The sequence below is a fragment of the Haliotis rubra genome, unplaced genomic scaffold (assembly GCF_003918875.1).
Source record: "Haliotis rubra isolate DU_JTF1 unplaced genomic scaffold, ASM391887v1 Scf1256, whole genome shotgun sequence".
NCBI classification, from domain to species: Eukaryota; Metazoa; Mollusca; class Gastropoda; order Lepetellida; family Haliotidae; genus Haliotis; species Haliotis rubra.
In genome coordinates, this window is record NW_025765177.1 from 16954 (window position 1) to 34715 (window position 17762).

General features: G+C 40.3%; 2 protein-coding genes across 2 annotated transcripts in view; one reads left to right on the top strand and one right to left on the bottom strand.

The window, feature by feature from the left end:
- Positions 1–581: 581 nt before the first annotated feature.
- Positions 582–8473, bottom strand: LOC124266421 (protein LTO1 homolog). The gene is made up of 5 exons (XM_046701230.1): positions 8381–8473; positions 6770–6875; positions 4533–4603; positions 3228–3342; positions 582–1141 (listed from the first exon to the last, which is right to left on the bottom strand). Exons 1-5 carry the CDS (start codon positions 8464–8466, stop codon positions 1073–1075), a joined length of 447 nt encoding a protein of 148 aa, XP_046557186.1. The 5' UTR covers positions 8467–8473; the 3' UTR covers positions 582–1072.
- A 28-nt stretch (positions 8474–8501) lies between these two features.
- Positions 8502–17762, top strand: part of LOC124266425 (ufm1-specific protease 1-like) — a 51205-nt gene continuing 41944 nt past the window's right edge. The window contains exons 1-3 of the mRNA XM_046701234.1: positions 8502–8585; positions 10008–10145; positions 11683–11898. Of these exons, the coding sequence (XP_046557190.1) occupies positions 10029–10145; positions 11683–11898 (333 nt within the window). The 5' untranslated portion in view covers positions 8502–8585; positions 10008–10028. The remainder of the gene's footprint in view (positions 8586–10007; positions 10146–11682; positions 11899–17762) is intronic.

Here is a 17762-nt window from a genome sequence, read left to right on the forward strand (position 1 = left end):
CGAACGCTCTACCATTTGAGCTAATTCCCCTGACGATGAACAAAGTGTGTCTTCATTTAAAGAAAAAAAACAAGAATATTCCATGATTTTTCCATAATTTTATCCATTTTTTTTCAAATTCCATGATTTTTCCAAAACTGGAAAATGGGGGGTGAAGTTTCCAGGTCCTGTTGGAACCCTATGATTAATGCCACACTCAGCAATATTCCAGCTATCTGCAAATAATCAAGTCTGGTCCACACAATCCAGTGATCAGGAGCATGAACATCCATCTGCGCAATTGGGAGAAAGGGACAGCCAGGTGTTTGAGAAAGGATGGAGACTGCACAGCACAGGTTAATGAATTAATAGCTTTGTCGGCACTTTGCACGTGATAATCATTAACGTGCTTCTCTAACACCTGGCTGTCCCTTTCTCTGTACTCCTCCCTCGTAACAAACAGTCAACTGTGTCAATATTTTAATGATAGATTGTTAAACAACTTTATTATTTTTAGGACAAAAATTCTGCAAAAACCTCACAGAGTGGGTATGATGTTTTAATTATGATCAGCGTTTCATTGAGTATTTTATGTTTATTAGTTTTCGAGTTAGATTGCAATTCATCCGTCCGCTTTTGAGCCAAACGGACTATAGTGGTCTGTGCTTGCCATAAGATTCGATTAAATGGATCAGGTTTTCAGACTCAGTGACTCGCTTCATCTCATGTCATTCTACCCAAACAGCTCATGACGTTCCTCATACTATCAATGACTAGTTTGTTTGGTCCAGACTTGATCACTTACAGGCTGCCATTCTAAACCTTGTACATGTTTGTTTGTTATTGTGTATAGTATATGGGAGTGTTCTGTAATTTTTAAAGCCTGGTCCAGACAATCCTGTGATCATTATCATGAGCATCCATATACGTAACTGGCAGTGTAGCCTGACCACACGATCCCATTAGCTGCTGGGTTGCTGAAGGCCAATTCTAATCTGGATCTTCATGGGTCTTGTATAGTGTTGAGTGTGACGCATCAGCGGTCTAGACTGTAGTCTGACAATGCCCAGGTAACGTCCCTGCAAGGTGTCTCTCAGAAAGACATGCCCTGGCTCTTGTTTTCAGACCCATATGACATGCTGATTCCCAGTAAGGAGGTTACCTGGTAACACAAAGTATTTAACAGATACATGAACAATCTCAAAATATCTTTTCAACATAAATAATGTCAGCATTTTAGGATTCTAAGAAATGTATAAAAAATTGTTATATTGTTCATAATTGGGATTTTTTAAAGCATATATTTTCCTAACATGCATTCTAACACTGCACATAGCGCATTCAAAATGCAGTAAAACAAAACTAAACATTAAAAGCTCTTCCCTGTTATATGTCCTATTATCAGTAAATTTACAAGCTACCTCAACAAAACCATAAACATTAAAAACAGAGATATTAGTTAATATGAAAGATATTAGGACAATGTCCTGTTTGGAAGTTTTAATGACATTTATTTCAGAACCCTTGTCAAGCAGACCTTTATACATGCATGTTGAAGTAGCAAAAACACTGAAGAAATGTCACAGGCATCTGATCAAAACTTAGGGAAACTATATCTTGAACTGGTGACATGCATATCCTACATACCTATATGAGCTACATTTGTATGTCATGTAGGCCACAACTTTCACATGCGTCAACACTAAACGACGGCTTAGGTGCCCTCATCATCTTAGTTGAGTGAGTGAGTTTAGTTTTACACCACACTCAGCAATATTCCAGCTATATGGCGGCGGTCTGTAAATAATCGAGTCTGGACCAGACAATCCAGTGATCAACAACATGAGCATCGATCTACACAATTGGGAACCGATGACATGTGTCAACCAAGTCAGCGAGCCTGACCACCCGATCCCGTTAGTCGGTTTTTACGACAAGCATGGGCTACTGAAGGCCAATATTCTAACCTGGACCTTCACGGGTCCATCACCTTAGGTGACTCAAGTCATGATTGTAAGTCTGAATCCCTCTTTGCCCCAATTATGTCTCTGGATTTGTAAGCACCATATCCATACTGAAGTATTTTTCCAATATGGTAAATGTCTGTTACCCACATCACTTCAGGCGGTGGGGTAGCGTAGTGGTTAAAGTGTTCGCTCGTCACACTTAAGATCCAGGTTCAATTCCCCACATGAGTAAAATGTCTGAAGCCCATATCTGGGGTCCCCCACCATGATATTGCTGGAATATTGCTAAAACCGGCATAAAACTAAACTCACGCACACACTCACTTCTGTCTTTCCCCTCCCATTAATCTGACATGCCATGACATAACTCAAATACAGTTCAAAGCAGCATTAAACCCTGGTGTCATCAATAAAGTTTAGTGATGAATTCACATACAGTCAAATCCCGATGAGTCGAATGCCGGTGTCTCGAATATTATGCATAACTCGAAGTACCCGTCGGTCCCGACCATTCCCTGTTATAGTTGTCATCATTTGAATACCGGTTACACGAATTCGTCTCATAAATACACACGATGACTCGAAAAGGAAAGTTGGTCCCATGAGATTCAAACAACAGCAATCTTGTATACATAAGCCGAAGTCATTCAATGAGAAGTTGATTGGTGTAGCAAACTGATCCAATTAACAAACCAGCGCAGCTCACACCTTTCCGCCATTGACGGGTGAGTTCAAAAGGCAGATTAGTGATTTTACGGAAATCACTGTCTGTGCTAATCAGACTGGAACTGATAAGGTGCCCCTATTAGTGATAGGGAAATCATTAGATAAACAAATGCTTAGGCGGAGGAATTAGGACTGGATCATCTTTTCTTCTACCCTCATAGACAAACTTATGTCTCGAATACATGGATAAGTCGAATTTATTACTTGGTCCCCAGCGATTCGACTCATCGGGATTTGACTGTAATTTTAACTATGACACCCTACTATGTTCTGCATATGATGGGGCGGTGGGGTAGCCTAGTGGTTAAAGCGTTGGCTCATCACGCCAAAGACCCGGGTTCGATTCCCCACATGGGCACAATGTGTGAAGCCCATTTCTGGTGTCCCCCACCGTGATATTGCTGGAATATTGCTAAAAGCGGCGTAAAACTAAACTCAGTCAGTCAGTCAGTCTGCATATGATTGAGACTGATTTTGCTATTCCATTGACATTTTACATTTTTAACCAACTGTAGAAAGGAATATCCTCTGATAAAAGCCCCTCTTTGTCTCTACCTGTTTGAACTTGGCACGTATCTTCTCAAGGTCGTCAAACAGAGTCTGGTTCATCACATCTGCCACAGGGAACTGGGACAACAAGGCCGCCAGGGCCTGCAGAGACTTCTGAACCCTGGTGAATAATGGAAAGATGTCAGTGATGGTTTTGCTTGGGTCATTTATGGAACCACAGTATCCCATACATTTTTGGCCCACAAAGCCAAAGTATCCAATGGATTTATGGGTTTGTGGAGCCACAGTATCCCATGGCTTCATGTGGCTAGAATATTGCCAAACGAAAAACCAGTCTCACACAATCCACAGTATTCCAGTGTCGCAGAGGCCACATAATGGCATAATATTCACCTTTCCCAAAAACTAAATTCACAGATCTCATCTGTAATGGTTGCAAAAATACACACCCCAAAAAAAAAAACCCCAAAAAACAAACCAACAATGCAACGACCTTCATGGACCACCTCGGGATCGGGTGGTCAGGCTTGCTGACTTGGTTGACACATGTCATCGGTTCCCAATTGCGCAGATCGATGCTCATGCTGTTGATCACTGGATTGACTGGTCCAGACTCGATCATTTACAGACTGCCGCCATACAGCTGGGATATTGTTGAGTGAGGCGTAAAACTAAACTCACTCGCTCACTCATGCACCATCCATATAGTCTCTCTTGGACAGAGGTGCTTGTCAAGTGTGTCCAATCTACTTTGTGTGAAAGGCGAACAATATGGGATTCTTTGTTCACAAAAACAGTGGGGTATCTTGTTGAATGGGTCAGTGTGTGTGAGGATGGTTTTCATGGGGCGATATTTTAGCTATATGAAACCATGGTCACACATACTAAAACTCCATGGCCCTGACACATCACCAAGCAAACCAAACCTGGATCTTGGTCCTGTTCTGAGTAATTTACACCTGTGTGAGTGGTGAGCCCTACCTGTGTCAGTGTTTGCTATCAAATGTGATCATCTCTAAAGTGGAGCCCTTGAGCATGTTGAAACAATCTACCATGTCTCAAATTGTCAGTAGTCATGCCCCATGTACTAAAATACCATGACCCTGATACACACAACTCAGCTAGCTAAACCGGGATCGTGGGTCCTGTCCTGTGTTATCAATACCTGGCTGCATCAACTAGATGACCTAACCTGGACCTGGGGTCCAGTCCTGTGTTATCAATACCTGGCTGCATCAACGAGATGACGTAACCTGGACCTGGGTCCACTATATAATCATGAGGATCATCACATAAGTAGTGTCACCTTGGACCGTGCATGTGGACCTTGGATCTTAACATTAAACTCACCGTGGCTTGGCCTCCCCTTCTCGTGTACTCAGTTCCTGTAATGTCTCAACGTAGCCCTGGTAAAACCCTACCTGGAGACACAAAGAGAAAAGTTTCAAGACCAACATGACTGGAGTTTATATATAGTATACTATATTTATGAAACTGACAAAACATGAATTGTCAAGATGGATACATTGTGAAAAGGTTACCAGTAAACAAATACCAAGAGAGACACAAATTGAATACTGTATTACATTTCACAATCCAGGGAATCAACATGAACAGCTGATTATATCACATTCCCAAATAGCAGAGTTATCAGCCCCACTACAGCCCTGTCCTCATATTCCATTCAGTTTCTTGCACACTGAAATAGTTATCCTGATTATGGCCGAGTGAGTGTATAACTGTGTGTATTTATGTGTTATCAGCCCCACTACAGCCCTGTCCTCATATTCCATTCAGTTTCTTGCACACTGAAATAGTTATCCTGATTATGGCCGAGTGAGTGTATAACTGTGTGTATTCATGTGTTATCTGCCCCACTACAGCCCTGTCCTCATATTCCATTCAGTTTCTTGCACATTGAAATAGTTATCCTGATTATGGCCGAGTGAGTGTATAACTGTGTGTATTCATGTGTTATCAGCCCCACTACAGCCCTGTCCTCATATTCCATTCAGTTTCTTGCACACTGAAATAGTTATCCTGATTATGGCCGAGCGAGTGTATAACGGTGTGTATTCATGTGTTATCAGCCCCACTACAGCCCTGTCCTCATATTCCATTCAGTTTCTTGCACACTGAAATAGTTATCCTGAATATGGCTGAGTGAGTGAGTGTATAGCTCCTATGTGTGTATTTATAACTTGTCCATTTGCTACAGTGTTGAAACATTGCTGATTCGTAGTTATTTCTTAACACACTGTCCATATCATACACTTGCCAGGTACCAGCCTGAGTGCAGGTAACAATCATTGTTTCAAAACTTTGAGTTTCATAAAAATGGTGAGTGAGTGAGTTAGCTTGACTGGTGAGCTTAGTGTGGAAGGAAAGCCCAAAGTGTTGTAGGTCTCAGAGATTTACCACTTTGGTGCTACTAGTAAACATGGGTATGGTGCAGACCAACCTCGGAAGATAATCAAGAAGAACCAGGATTCAAACCCATAATCATATATTCGGGCATGTTCAAGGGATGAATCAATTCTGCACAACACAGTGGTGCCTTAGACAACTAGGTCACCAATATCCCAAGTAGACTGGTGACTAAACATGTATATTGCTAAATGCATTGTTGAATAATGCAACAGCTTTCTGCATTATCCATCAATAGCAATGGGGTAAAATATGGTTATCCTTCCATTTGTCAACCATTACAAGAGACCATTACAAGAGGCCATTACAAGAGGGTAGGTTTGGTTGATTGCATGCCATTACATTCTTACATTGCTCATATCCATCACTTGATTGTCTGGTCCACACTTGATTACATACACGCTAGAATATTGCAGTGCAGTATATTAAATAAGGATATTTTACGTTAAAAAAAAATCCAATAAAACTGCTGTTGGGGTCAATTTTGCTCCTATGGTTATCAAAATGCATCAATATATGTTTTGGAACAGACAATAACTAAAAAGAATGGCAGAGTGCTTATACGTAAGACATATGTTCTAAGACTTGAAGAAGAAGGATTTGTGAACAAATGAAGGAATGTTTGTCATCTTGACTGAATTATTCATCAACACATGTCTCAGGCGCATCATTAACATCTGATGGCCTGAGAAGATCAGCAATGAGGAGCTATGGCGAAGAGCAGGGCAAATGGAAGGGAAATGCTGAAGGGGAAACTGAGCTGGATCGGAAAAACCCAGAAGCCACCATCAAGCATCACCTGAGACACAGAGGCAGAAGCAAAGCTGATAGGAAAGACCTGAAAGGAGATAGAGCAGTTAGCCCTGAGCCGTGTTAGATGGGAAGAAGAAGACTGGATTATTGGAATCCATGTTTTGACTGGCATCCCATTTACAAACTCTTCCCCCAGTCATGCTAGGCCTTCCTTTGGATGTTGGGTGCAAACATGAAGCTGAAATGTGGACTAAACAACAACACTCAAAATACAATCCGTGAAAACACACAAGCTCTCCATGTTCAATGACTGACAACTATTAATTTAAACCTGTAGTCTTAGTTCTATCAGCACGATCAGTCTAGTGTCATAGCTTGTGTGGTATCACAGAGTTAATTAGCCCTACCTCTGAACCAATAGCTGCTCCCTTCTCAAATCCGAGAGAGAATCCATCCACCAGTCCCCTCCTCTCCCCTTCAGCTCTCCCTTCAGTAAACCCCTGCACCTGGCTCCTGGGGGACAAACATTCCAACACACAGGCATTATCACCACACACATATCAACTGTAAAGGAAACATATTGAATATAAACTTCTTAACATAAGTTGAATGACAAAAAAAGTATACCTATTTACACCATAAAAATCATGTGATTTTATTGTTGTCTGAAAAAACTTATAAAGATATGTTACACACAGATAATATAAAATATATTCTTCATGTTTTTCCTCAGAAACTTTTCATGCATAAATTTCAAAGTGACTGGGGTGTTTGTCAGTTTTTTTGGATAAACATGAATCTATTTTTATTTAGTATCAACCATTACTAATCAGTCGGAGGTGGATCTAGGTTGTTCAATTGGGTTATTGTGTAACAAAAAGCTGTCATAGGGATGGGCAATGGGGTATATATTTTTGATATAAAATGGTGTGACATGTATATTTAAATGCAACATTGTCAGATTTATTTAATTTATTTGTGTTTAAATAATTTTTCTGTTCATTTCTTTCTTCGCTTGTGTCTGTGTGTGTCTCTCTCTCTACTATGAGGGGTGGTGTGGTAGCCTAGTGGTTAAAGCATTTGCTTTACACGTCAAAGACACGGTTCGATTCCCCACATTGGTACAATGCATGAAGCCAATTTCTGTTGTCCCCCACCTTGATATTGCTGGAATATTGCTATAACGGAGTAAAACTAAACTCACTCACTCTACTATGAAGTCCAGATCATGTGATGACACCTCTGTTCATAAACTCCTGGTAGTTTCAGGAGCATGAGTTGTTTCTAAACATCCATGTCTACAAATGTGGACTATAGAAAAAAATCTCTTCATCAAGATACTTGTTTTTATGAGCTTTAAAAAGACTTCATTTCAGATTTTACTGTATATCACCTTTTAAAAGTGAATCGCAAGAATGCAGTTTACCAGGTTGCAGTTTTAGAGTGGTGATTGCTCAGTTTGGCAGCTGTGGGATCAGCTTCACAGTAATCGTTGTAATTAGGGTTTGGTAGGTTAACCTTAACCAAGAACCATGATTTTAAGACATGACCCATATGTTGCTTCTGAAATGTCGTGGCGGTGGGCCAAGAGTTTACTTGTCACGCTGAAGACCTGGGTTCGATTCTCCACATGGGTAGAATGTGTGAAGCCAATTTCTGGTGTCGCCCGCCGTGATATTGCAGGAATATTGCGGAGTAAAACTAAACTCACTCACTCTAAAATGCCACTCATAGAACATGTGTACACATATTTCCTCTACATTTCGAACTACAAGCATCATTTCACCCAAATACCATATCTCATCATCCGTCCATCGTAAATATCAATGAAAAGCAGTTGGCTGTGTGTTGAGCACTAAGACCTCGTCAGTGACGGTAGAGAACTTGAAGTTGATGGCAGTTTTAAGCCCCTGTGTGTGTCGAACACTATGGCTATGTTGTAATTTCGAATGGCATTATTGCTGTGATCAGTCGACGTTTTAATTTTTTAAAGAATTCACATAAACACAAAGCCTTACTTTTCTTCGGACATGATAACATCGTGAAAGAGATCATCGATTTCATCATTTCTCGAAATCTTTTCGTGATCGGTGGACGCCGCCATCTTGGAGGGCAGGTGACGTCTAGATTGAGAGTTACCCGCCCTTTGTTGAATGGATAAGCCAACACAGCATATGCCCCTTTGTCGTTGCTAAAAGATCTCATAGCATATCACATAAAGAGGTGAGGTAAAATTGAATTAACAAATATTGCACTTGTATGATGATGTACTGCATGTTTTGGCTGCTGGTACCAGACCGCACTATTTCTGGTTTAATAGCGTTTGCCCAGTAAAATGCCATATGCCATATTAACATGAATACACCATTCTGCCACAATACACTATAAGGTTTGGTTACTGATATTATTTGGCTTGAAATATGAAGTGATACTACAGTCAAAAACTGTTGCTCCGAACTTTAATGTGTCAAAGGTAGGGCTGTCCTACAGTAAATGCTTGATCCCTGCATATTCCTTCTTCAGCCATGGCTTTGTGTTTGTGTCAAAACTTGGAAAACTTATTTTCATCAGCACTTTCAGATGCCCACAAGCTAGAGTGTTTGACTGTATATCATATGTCAACTACTGTTTCTATTGCATTTGTTGTGCTATAATTTGTGTTGGAAAATTATTGTTAGCAGTGGTGGTTGTAGTACAACCTGAGCAACAAATCTGACTTAGGGGTGGTGGGGTAGCCTAGTGCTTAGGTGTTCGCTTGTCAGGCAGAAGGCCCAGGTTCGATTACCCACATGGGTACAATGTGTGAAACCCATTTCTTGTGTCCCCCACAATAATATGACTGGAATAATTTGCTTAAAGCTGTGTGAAACCCAGACATACTCACTCACTCTGACTAAATATTTGAATGAGCTGCATTACTCCCAGGAACAAGGGTTGTTATGTTGCTGTGACAGAGAGGTAATCATATATATTAAGATATCTCAGATCTGTTTGTCTTAGAGTTTCTAAAATACCCATAACCCCCAAAAGAGCTAAATGCTAAATGATTGGGTATTGATTGTGTAACTTGGTTGATTGTATGTCACTTTGTCATGATGTCTGTTACGCCATATATGGGGTCAATGAATGACAGACAAGTTGGCTGTGTTTCAGCTACTGTTTACTTTCTGTGCTATGTGGGGTTGATACAAAAATTAGGAATTGATCAATTACTAAAATGGACTGTAGGTGAAATAAAAATGAAGCGGAAACAGAATGTTAATTATAAAATGATATTACAACACACAGTATCCTCATGACTGGGTTATTGTTCATATTATCAATCAATGCTTTTTACCAGCCCATATTTGATCATTTAGAATCCTTAACACAGCTGGATTATTGTTGTAATTATAGTATGTTGTGTGCCTGCATGTGGTATTCCAGGTTCTCTTTCATGTTTCTGGCAGTGAGGTACTCTCTGTAGGGGCGGTGGGGCAGCCTAGTGGTTAAAGCGTTCGTTCGTCACACCATAGGCCCTTGCTCAATTCCCCACATGGGTACATTGTGTGAAGACTATTTCAGATGTCCCTGCTATGATATTGCATTAATATTGCAAAAAGCAGTGTAAAATCCAACTCAAGCAATCACTTTTTCATGTTTCAGCTGAAGTGCCATATTATCAACATGACAGATTTACAGATGAATATTCATGAAGGAATTGCTTCCCCAGGGAGTGATGTTGCCATGGTTACTGGTGACTACGACTATTATCACTATGGCTGTGATGGGTTAGATGACAGAGTAAGTCAGAAGGATGTCCTTAAACTGTAGCACAGAATGTACCACAGCAAACATTTACCCTGCTATTTTGGCGATGTCGCTAATCTGTCACGCAATGTGTTCTATAGTAACAATTAACCATAATACATCTGAGTGTCCTTTTGAATTCAGAATGCCACATTAAGAATTTGTGTACTTTTAATTATTAATCTTGGAACTTGATAGATGTCATTTCATGAGCTAAATTATGATTGATTAAAGCAATTGTTATTTAGAGCCTTGCCTCTTTCCTTTTCATTATAATTACCCTACCAATTTCTAAATACAAAGATATATTTTGTGCATTTACCTGTTCCTATTATTATTTGAGTTTTGAGGGACACAGTAAGACTAACGTTTATTCTCTGAATATATTTATAGCTCAAATACATGGAATTATCATGAAACGGCCTGACCTATTATCAGAAATTTGCGAGCCGGAGCAAATGATATTGGACCGCTTAACCTTAACGACGGGCCACTATCAGTTCTGTTGTCAAGTGATGTCATAGTGGGTGCGTGGGCTTACGGTTCATTCGACATTGGCTTTGGACTGGCAGATATTCTGGGGCAAACAAGTCAAAGCAACCCAAATATCTGCTTTAAAAAGCGGTAATGTTGGCTTTCTTGCTGGTGCTGACCTTAACAATTACACTATTAACGTTGTTATTGGACCAAAACCGTACACTGATATAGTTTGACATGTTGCAGGCTATGGTCTTGTCAAAAGCCCAGCTCGAATATCGTCACGTTCTGTTGTGACGTCACTTGAATTGTTCGATGACGTAATTGCATTCGGGCAGTCAACTCTGTCAGAAGTTGGTTTTGAGTAAACTTAACTTTTAGTAAACATTAACCTTCGTCGGGCAGTTAATGGAAGACCTCAGGCTTCTGCAAACGATAATGCCCTCAAAAATAGCATTACTCTTATAATAATTTTGATAGTAACAAATAAACCCATTTAAATTGAAAAGGATCCCCAGTCAGATGGAAAATTCAGAACCTGGGGGATCTAGACTTGCTTCATTTAGGGCTTTAGCATTGCAGGGAGGGCTAGGCTGTAGGGAAAATAATGTGGTTCATGGAGGGAATCTAGACTTGCTTCATTTAGGGTTTTAGCATTGCAGGGAGGGCTAGGCTGTAGGGAAAATAATGTGGTTCATGGAGCGAATCTAGACTTGCTTCAATTAGGGCTTTAACATTGCAGGGAGGGCTAGGCTATAGGGAAAATAATGTGGTTCATGGAGGGAATCTAGACTTGCTTCATTTAGGGCTTTAGCATTGCAGGGAGGGCTAGGCTGTAGGGAAAATAATGTGGTTCATGGAGGGAATCTAGACTTAGCTTAGGCTGTAAAATAATGTGGTTCATGGAGGGAATCTAGACTTGCTTCATTTATAAATTAGGGCTTTAGCACTGCAGGAAAGGCTAGGCAGTTGGGAAAATAATGTGGTTCAGGGACTTTGAGACAAACTAGGATACAGTTACTTGTCACTAATTCATTAACCACCTGTTATACAGGGGTGGGGCTGTGGCTACAGGACCCTGCAGACGATGTGCTCCTGGGTAAGCAGACAGCAGATGCAGACTGGAGCAGCCGTGTCGCATCCTGTGCCATCCATTCCAGACATCCAGAAGGCTCTGGTGACCATGGAGGACAAGGGCCCAGCATTCCTGGGATCTCGAGACTGGATCGGCAGTGTCGAAGTGGCACTTTGTGTCGACTTCTTCTTCCAGGTAAGTTTTCTGAATCTACCTGCATATCTCACTTCAGTATCCTGTATCAAGAAGTACCAGAGTCCCCTTTCACAAAACGACCATAGTGCTACGACTGTCATAGATGTATGTTAACATATGGGAGTTACAACAGTCAAAGAGCTACGACTTTTGTAAGTGTATGTTAATGTATGGGTCCTAAGCGTTCGACTGTCCTAAGTGTATGTTAACATATTGGAGTTACAGCAGTCCTAAGCGCTACGACTGTCGTAAGTGTATGTTAATGTATGGGAGTTACAACAGTCCTAGTGCTACGACTGTCGTAAGTGTATGTTAATGTATGGGAGTTACAGCAGTCCAAGAGCAGCGACTTTTGTAAGTGTATGTTAACATATAGGAGTTACAACAGTCCAAGAGCAGTGACTTTTGTAAGTGTATGTTAACATATAGGAGTTACAACAGTCCAAGAGCAGCGACTTTTGTAAGTGTATGTTAACATATAGGAGTTACAACAGTCCAAGAGCATTCTTGTGTCGTATGTTCATACTTGCGTTGTCATACCTGCTTGACATCGATACAAGAATCTGAAGCGAAACGTCGCATCTTCCGAATAAAGAAGTTGTTCATCCATAAAGTTTGTTCCTTATCTGACTCATAACATAGTCCAGTCATTCTGGTAAGATTCTAACCTAACCCACCACAAATTGCAACAGAAATGATATCAACTGTTTTAAGACCCTGAACCATTCCTTTATGACATATAAAAATCTAGGAAAATCTCAGTGGTGGAACAAGGTCAAATTCAACCCTAAAGGTCATAGGGGTCATCTTCGCTTTCGAAATCTTAGATGGAAATGCAAACGTTTTTGTAATCTACTCAATTGTGTCATGTTATATATCAAATAAAAGCTCTGTTTACAGGCTTTTCAAAGATATATGGTTTAATAGGTATTAGCCTTATCATATTTGTTTTATTTTAAAAAAAACGTTCAGATCGTTTCAGACATCTACATGTATGTGTATGCTACGATTATGTAAAAATAATATCTGCTAAAAACAATGTTTTATTAATTTTAAAACATTGTACTTTTATATCTTTAAAAATAAAAACAAACATTTAAAAATGCAGCTGAGGGTCTTTAAATGTTAATTGACTAACATTTGTCGTCCTGCCAATGATTGACATGAGCCCAAGTGACTTGTCACCACAGAAGCCATGGAAAACAATGTCACACCAATCGTCACTTTTGATCAGCCTCTCTGGCAGAAAGCTTGAATGAAAATTTCCAGTGAGCCTTCATCAAGGGATTTGAAGAACACTGCCTTTTGGGATGGATTCGAAATATCATGTCTGGATAGGGTCTATTTGAACTTCTAATAGTGATATATGCCAGTAACACAATTAGTTACATACTAACAGGGAAAGCTGTTGCCAGAACAATTCGAGCTCACTATCCTGTAGCCACAGCTCTCAGTGCACTGTTGGTATCAAGAGCTTTTAACGTGAACCTTCCTAGGTTTTGTAAGCCTTCTGATGAAGCTGACCTTGCCACTCCCCTTCAAAACAGTGATGATGAGGATCTCAACATGGCAGAAGTGCTGTACGATAGCTGATAAGGGAATCCTAGACTGTTGGTGAAGTATCTTCTTCAAACACATAAAGAACATTCACCATCAGTTAAACCCAGAAAAAGATGCACTAAGCAATATGAGGACAGCAAAACTTTGGATCCAGTATATGAACATGGTACATGTAGATATCTTGCGGAATTTCATTAAAGCTGAAACATTAGGAAATTGGAAGATGCACCTAAAGTCTATTGTCATAACTTGTATACCAAATCAGTTCAGTTGTACGTTCAGTTGATGACTTCCTGCAAGGGACACATCCCAAGACCTTAAAACTCTTCAACTCAGGTCATCATGTTATACGCCGTTCCGATCCCTATTGGGGAGGACTTTCAACAGATCTTGTGATTGAACAGGGGTTCATGAGGAGCATTAAGACAAATGGAGGACTTACAAGGGGGACAGTCATGTCTGAAACGCAGAGGCTTATGTCAATGCCATCATGCATGGAAGTCAGCAATGCCATGAGTGATCTTACAAGTAGTGGAAACAGAAACTCTGAACTACACAAGGACATGTCCAATGCAAGACAGGAGAGAGACAAGAATGTGGGCATGAAATTACTCAGTTTCCTTCAAGACAGAGACCCATTCAAACAAGATCCTGGCCTCAGAAACATTGCAAACAGAGTGCAACTGTGAATGCAGATGATGCATGTTTTGTTGGTAGCTCAATTTTAGACTCTATGACAAACACTACCACTGGCGATTTCAAATTCAAAAAGGAGTGAGTGAGTTTAGTTTTAGTCTCACTAACATGGTTGACACATGTCATCGTATCCCAATTGCATAGATCGATGCTCGTGCTATTCATCACTGGATTGTCTGGTCCAGACTTGATTATTTACATACTGCTGCCATATAGCTGGAAAATTGCTCAGTGCGGCATAAAACTACACTCACTCACTCCTTGCTAGGTAGAAGTGGTGGAATAAAAAGAAGCAAGATGATTAATGTTAGGCCAAGTTTATTAACCTCATTACACTCATAAAGTAAGAATTTGTGCAGGTTAATAAACTAAACAGTGACAAAAGAGACCCCCCAAAGGGGAAAAACCTGATATGAACATGAGTGAGTGAATGAATGGGTTTGGCTTTATGCTGCTTTTAGCAATATTCCAGCAATATCACGGCTGGGAACACCAGAAATGGGCTTCACACATTGTACCCATGTGTGGAATCGATCCCGGGTCTTCGGCATGATGAGTGAACACTTTAACAACTAGGCTACCCCACCACCACTTGATATGATCATGAAACTCAATACATGGTATACAGTTTTCCCAGAAAATATTTAGAAAACCTTACTTTCCTAATACCGATAATAGAATTTTAAAGTAGGTGTTACATTATGTAGTACTCAATATGGGAGGCAAATCTTGTAGGCTTAAGAATGAACCTTACTACATCAAGAGTTATCTCCCATGGTCTAGCAGATGACTTCCCTTGTTGACATGGCAGATTTGACAGCCGAAGAGAAAAGAAAGCTGTTGATTTTGAAAGGGGTGTGACTAATGCAAAAGCATTAGCTGGTAAGCATGACATGACATTCCTTTGTCTACAGTATACAGAACTTTGAAGAATATTCAGTCAGGAGTTGAGCACAAGTCAGGGACAGGGAGGCCAAGGAAGTTCAGTACTACGGATCGCCAGCGACTTGGTCAGATTGTGTGTTGGGGAAAATTGGAAAGCATTGAGAATATCAGAAATGAGATGATTAATAGAGGAAGTCCTCAGGTATGTAATGAAACCCTCAGACAAAAATTACACAGACTTAACTGGGTGAAAAGGCGTGGAATCCCTCACCATTGATGAAAGATGCACAAAAGGAAAGACGTTTAAACTGGTGTAGGGCTCACGAAAATCAAGATTGGGATATTGTTTTCTTTTCTGATGAAAGGTTCTGTCTGGCTTTTTTACGAACTCTGTGAAAATTTGGACTAAAGATACCGTGAAACCTACCTACCAATGCCCAAAACATAGCCCAAAATTTCACATATGGGGTGGGATATCATGTGGAGTGACACTGTTGTGTATTTTCTCTGGAAATTTGACGAATGAACGATATCCTGACATCTTAAATGATCTCCTCCTTCCAACGGCCCCAACACCGTATGAAGATAATTGGATTTTACACCATGATAACGACACAAAACACACTGCAGGCTACACAAAACAGTGGTTGATGGATGAAAATGTTCAAGTTTTAGACTGGCCCAGCTACAGCCCAAATTTCAACCCAATTGAGAATGTGTGACGACTAATGAAGGGCAGAATAAACAAAAAGGGACTTAGAAATATTGATCATATGAAGAAAGAAGTGGTTGAATATTTGGATACGCTGCCACACAATTTCCAACAAACTTTGATCTGCAGTATACCCAAGGTGGATTCAGTCGTGTATTGCAGGGCAAGGAGGTCTCACAAAGTACTGAAATAACACTTAGACTAAAAGAAAAACCATATCTCAACATATTCATTTAAGTAACACTTCTATAGGTTATATACATGTATGAGATATTCACCGAAACAACTTTCTCAATAACTTCTGGGATTCCTAGCATTTGCTAGTGCTAGCATTTATAGGAGCAAGCACAAAAGCAATACTAGTAATTTCCAAGAGATTAGTGTCATTGGTTGTTGTGGGTGCATCCGTTGAGAACAGCTTGAGAAACGCCAAGGAAGATGAAGAAAAAATGTAAGGGAGGAAGATACCAAACATTTTTAAAACATAGACAAAATTAGGTGTTTTGAAGTTGACCATGTGTTTAGCACTGTGCCCATGTCCGTGTGGATATTCCTTGTCAACCCCTAGCATAAGCTAGTGCTAGCAAATGAGAAAGCAAGCACAATGCAAATACTAGCAGTCTCCATAGGAGTGGAGTGGTGGACACATTACTAAATACACAAGGGAAGGAAATATACTCAACTTGAAAATATATTTTGGTCTTGTTTCTTGATGTTGGTCATTGGCGATGTTCCCCTGAGGAACCCTAGCATTTGCTAGTGCTAGTTCGGATATAACAAGCACAATACAAATTCTAGGCTTTCTCAAAAGACGTGTCGTCATGTGTTAACATGATTAGGCGAATGACTGTATATGTATCCTGTCTTGTTTCATTGCCATGTTTGGGATCACTTCGAAATCCCTAGCATTTGCTAGTGCTAGCATTTATAGGAGCAAGCACAAAAGCAATACTAGTAATTTCCAAGAGGTTAGTGTCATCGGTTGTTGTGGATGCATCCGTTGAGAAACGCCAAGAAAGTTGATGAAAATGCTCGTACAGGCAAGGAAGATACCAAACAATTTAAAACATAGTCGTAACTGAGAGGGGATTGGGTGATATGAAGTTGACCATGCGTTCAGCACTGTGCCCATGTCCGTGTGGATATCCCTTGTCAACCCCTAGCATAAGCTAGTGCTAGCAAATGAGAAAGCAAGCACAGTGCAAATACTAGCAGTCTCCATAGGAGTGGAGTGGTGGACACATTACTAAATACACAAGGGAAGGAAATGTACTCACTTGAAAAATATCTTTTGGTCTTGTTTCTTGATGTTGGTCATTGGCGATGTTCCCCTGAGGAACCCTAGCATTTGCTAGTGCTAGTTCGGATATAACAAGCACAATACAAATTCTAGGCTTTCTCAAAAGACGTGTCGTCATGTGTTCACATGATTAGGCGAATGACTGTATATGTATCCTGTCTTGTTTCATTGCCATGTTTGGGATCACTTCGAAATCCCTAGCATTTGCTAGTGCTAGCATTTATAGGAGCAAGCACAAAAGCAATACTAGTAATTTCCAAGAGATTAGTGTCATTGGTTGTTGTGGATGCATCTGTTGAGAACAGCTTGAGAAACGCCAAGGAAGATGAAGAAAATGCTCGTACAGGCAAGGAAGATACCAAACAATTTAAAACATAGTCGTAACTGAGAGGGGATTGGGTGATATGAAGTTGACCATGCGTTCAGGACTGTGCCCATGTCCGTGTGGATATCCCTTGTCAACCCCTAGCATAAGCTAGTGCTAGCAAATGAGAAAGCAAGCACAGTGCAAATACTAGCAGTCTCCATAGGAGTGGAGTGGTGGACACATTACTAAATACACAAGGGAAGGAAATGTACTCACTTGAAAAATATCTTTTGGTCTTGTTTCTTGATGTTGGTCATTGGCGATGTTCTCCTGAGGAACCCTAGCATTTGCTAGTGCTAGTTCGGATATAACAAGCACAATACAAATTCTAGGCTTTCTCAAAA

Bases quoted from the DNA above. Each gene is read 5' to 3' on its own strand.
- LOC124266421 (XM_046701230.1), bottom strand. From the start codon at position 8,466: ATGGCGGCGTCCACCGATCACGAAAAGATTTCGAGAAATGATGAAATC. The intron at 6,876-8,380 runs GTAAGGCTTTGT...TTTGTCCCCCAG, and splicing joins GTTATCATGTCCGAAGAAAA to GAGCCAGGTGCAGGGGTTTA. The intron at 1,142-3,227 runs GTAGAGACAAAG...TTGTGTTACCAG, and splicing joins TACGTGCCAAGTTCAAACAG to GTAACCTCCTTACTGGGAAT.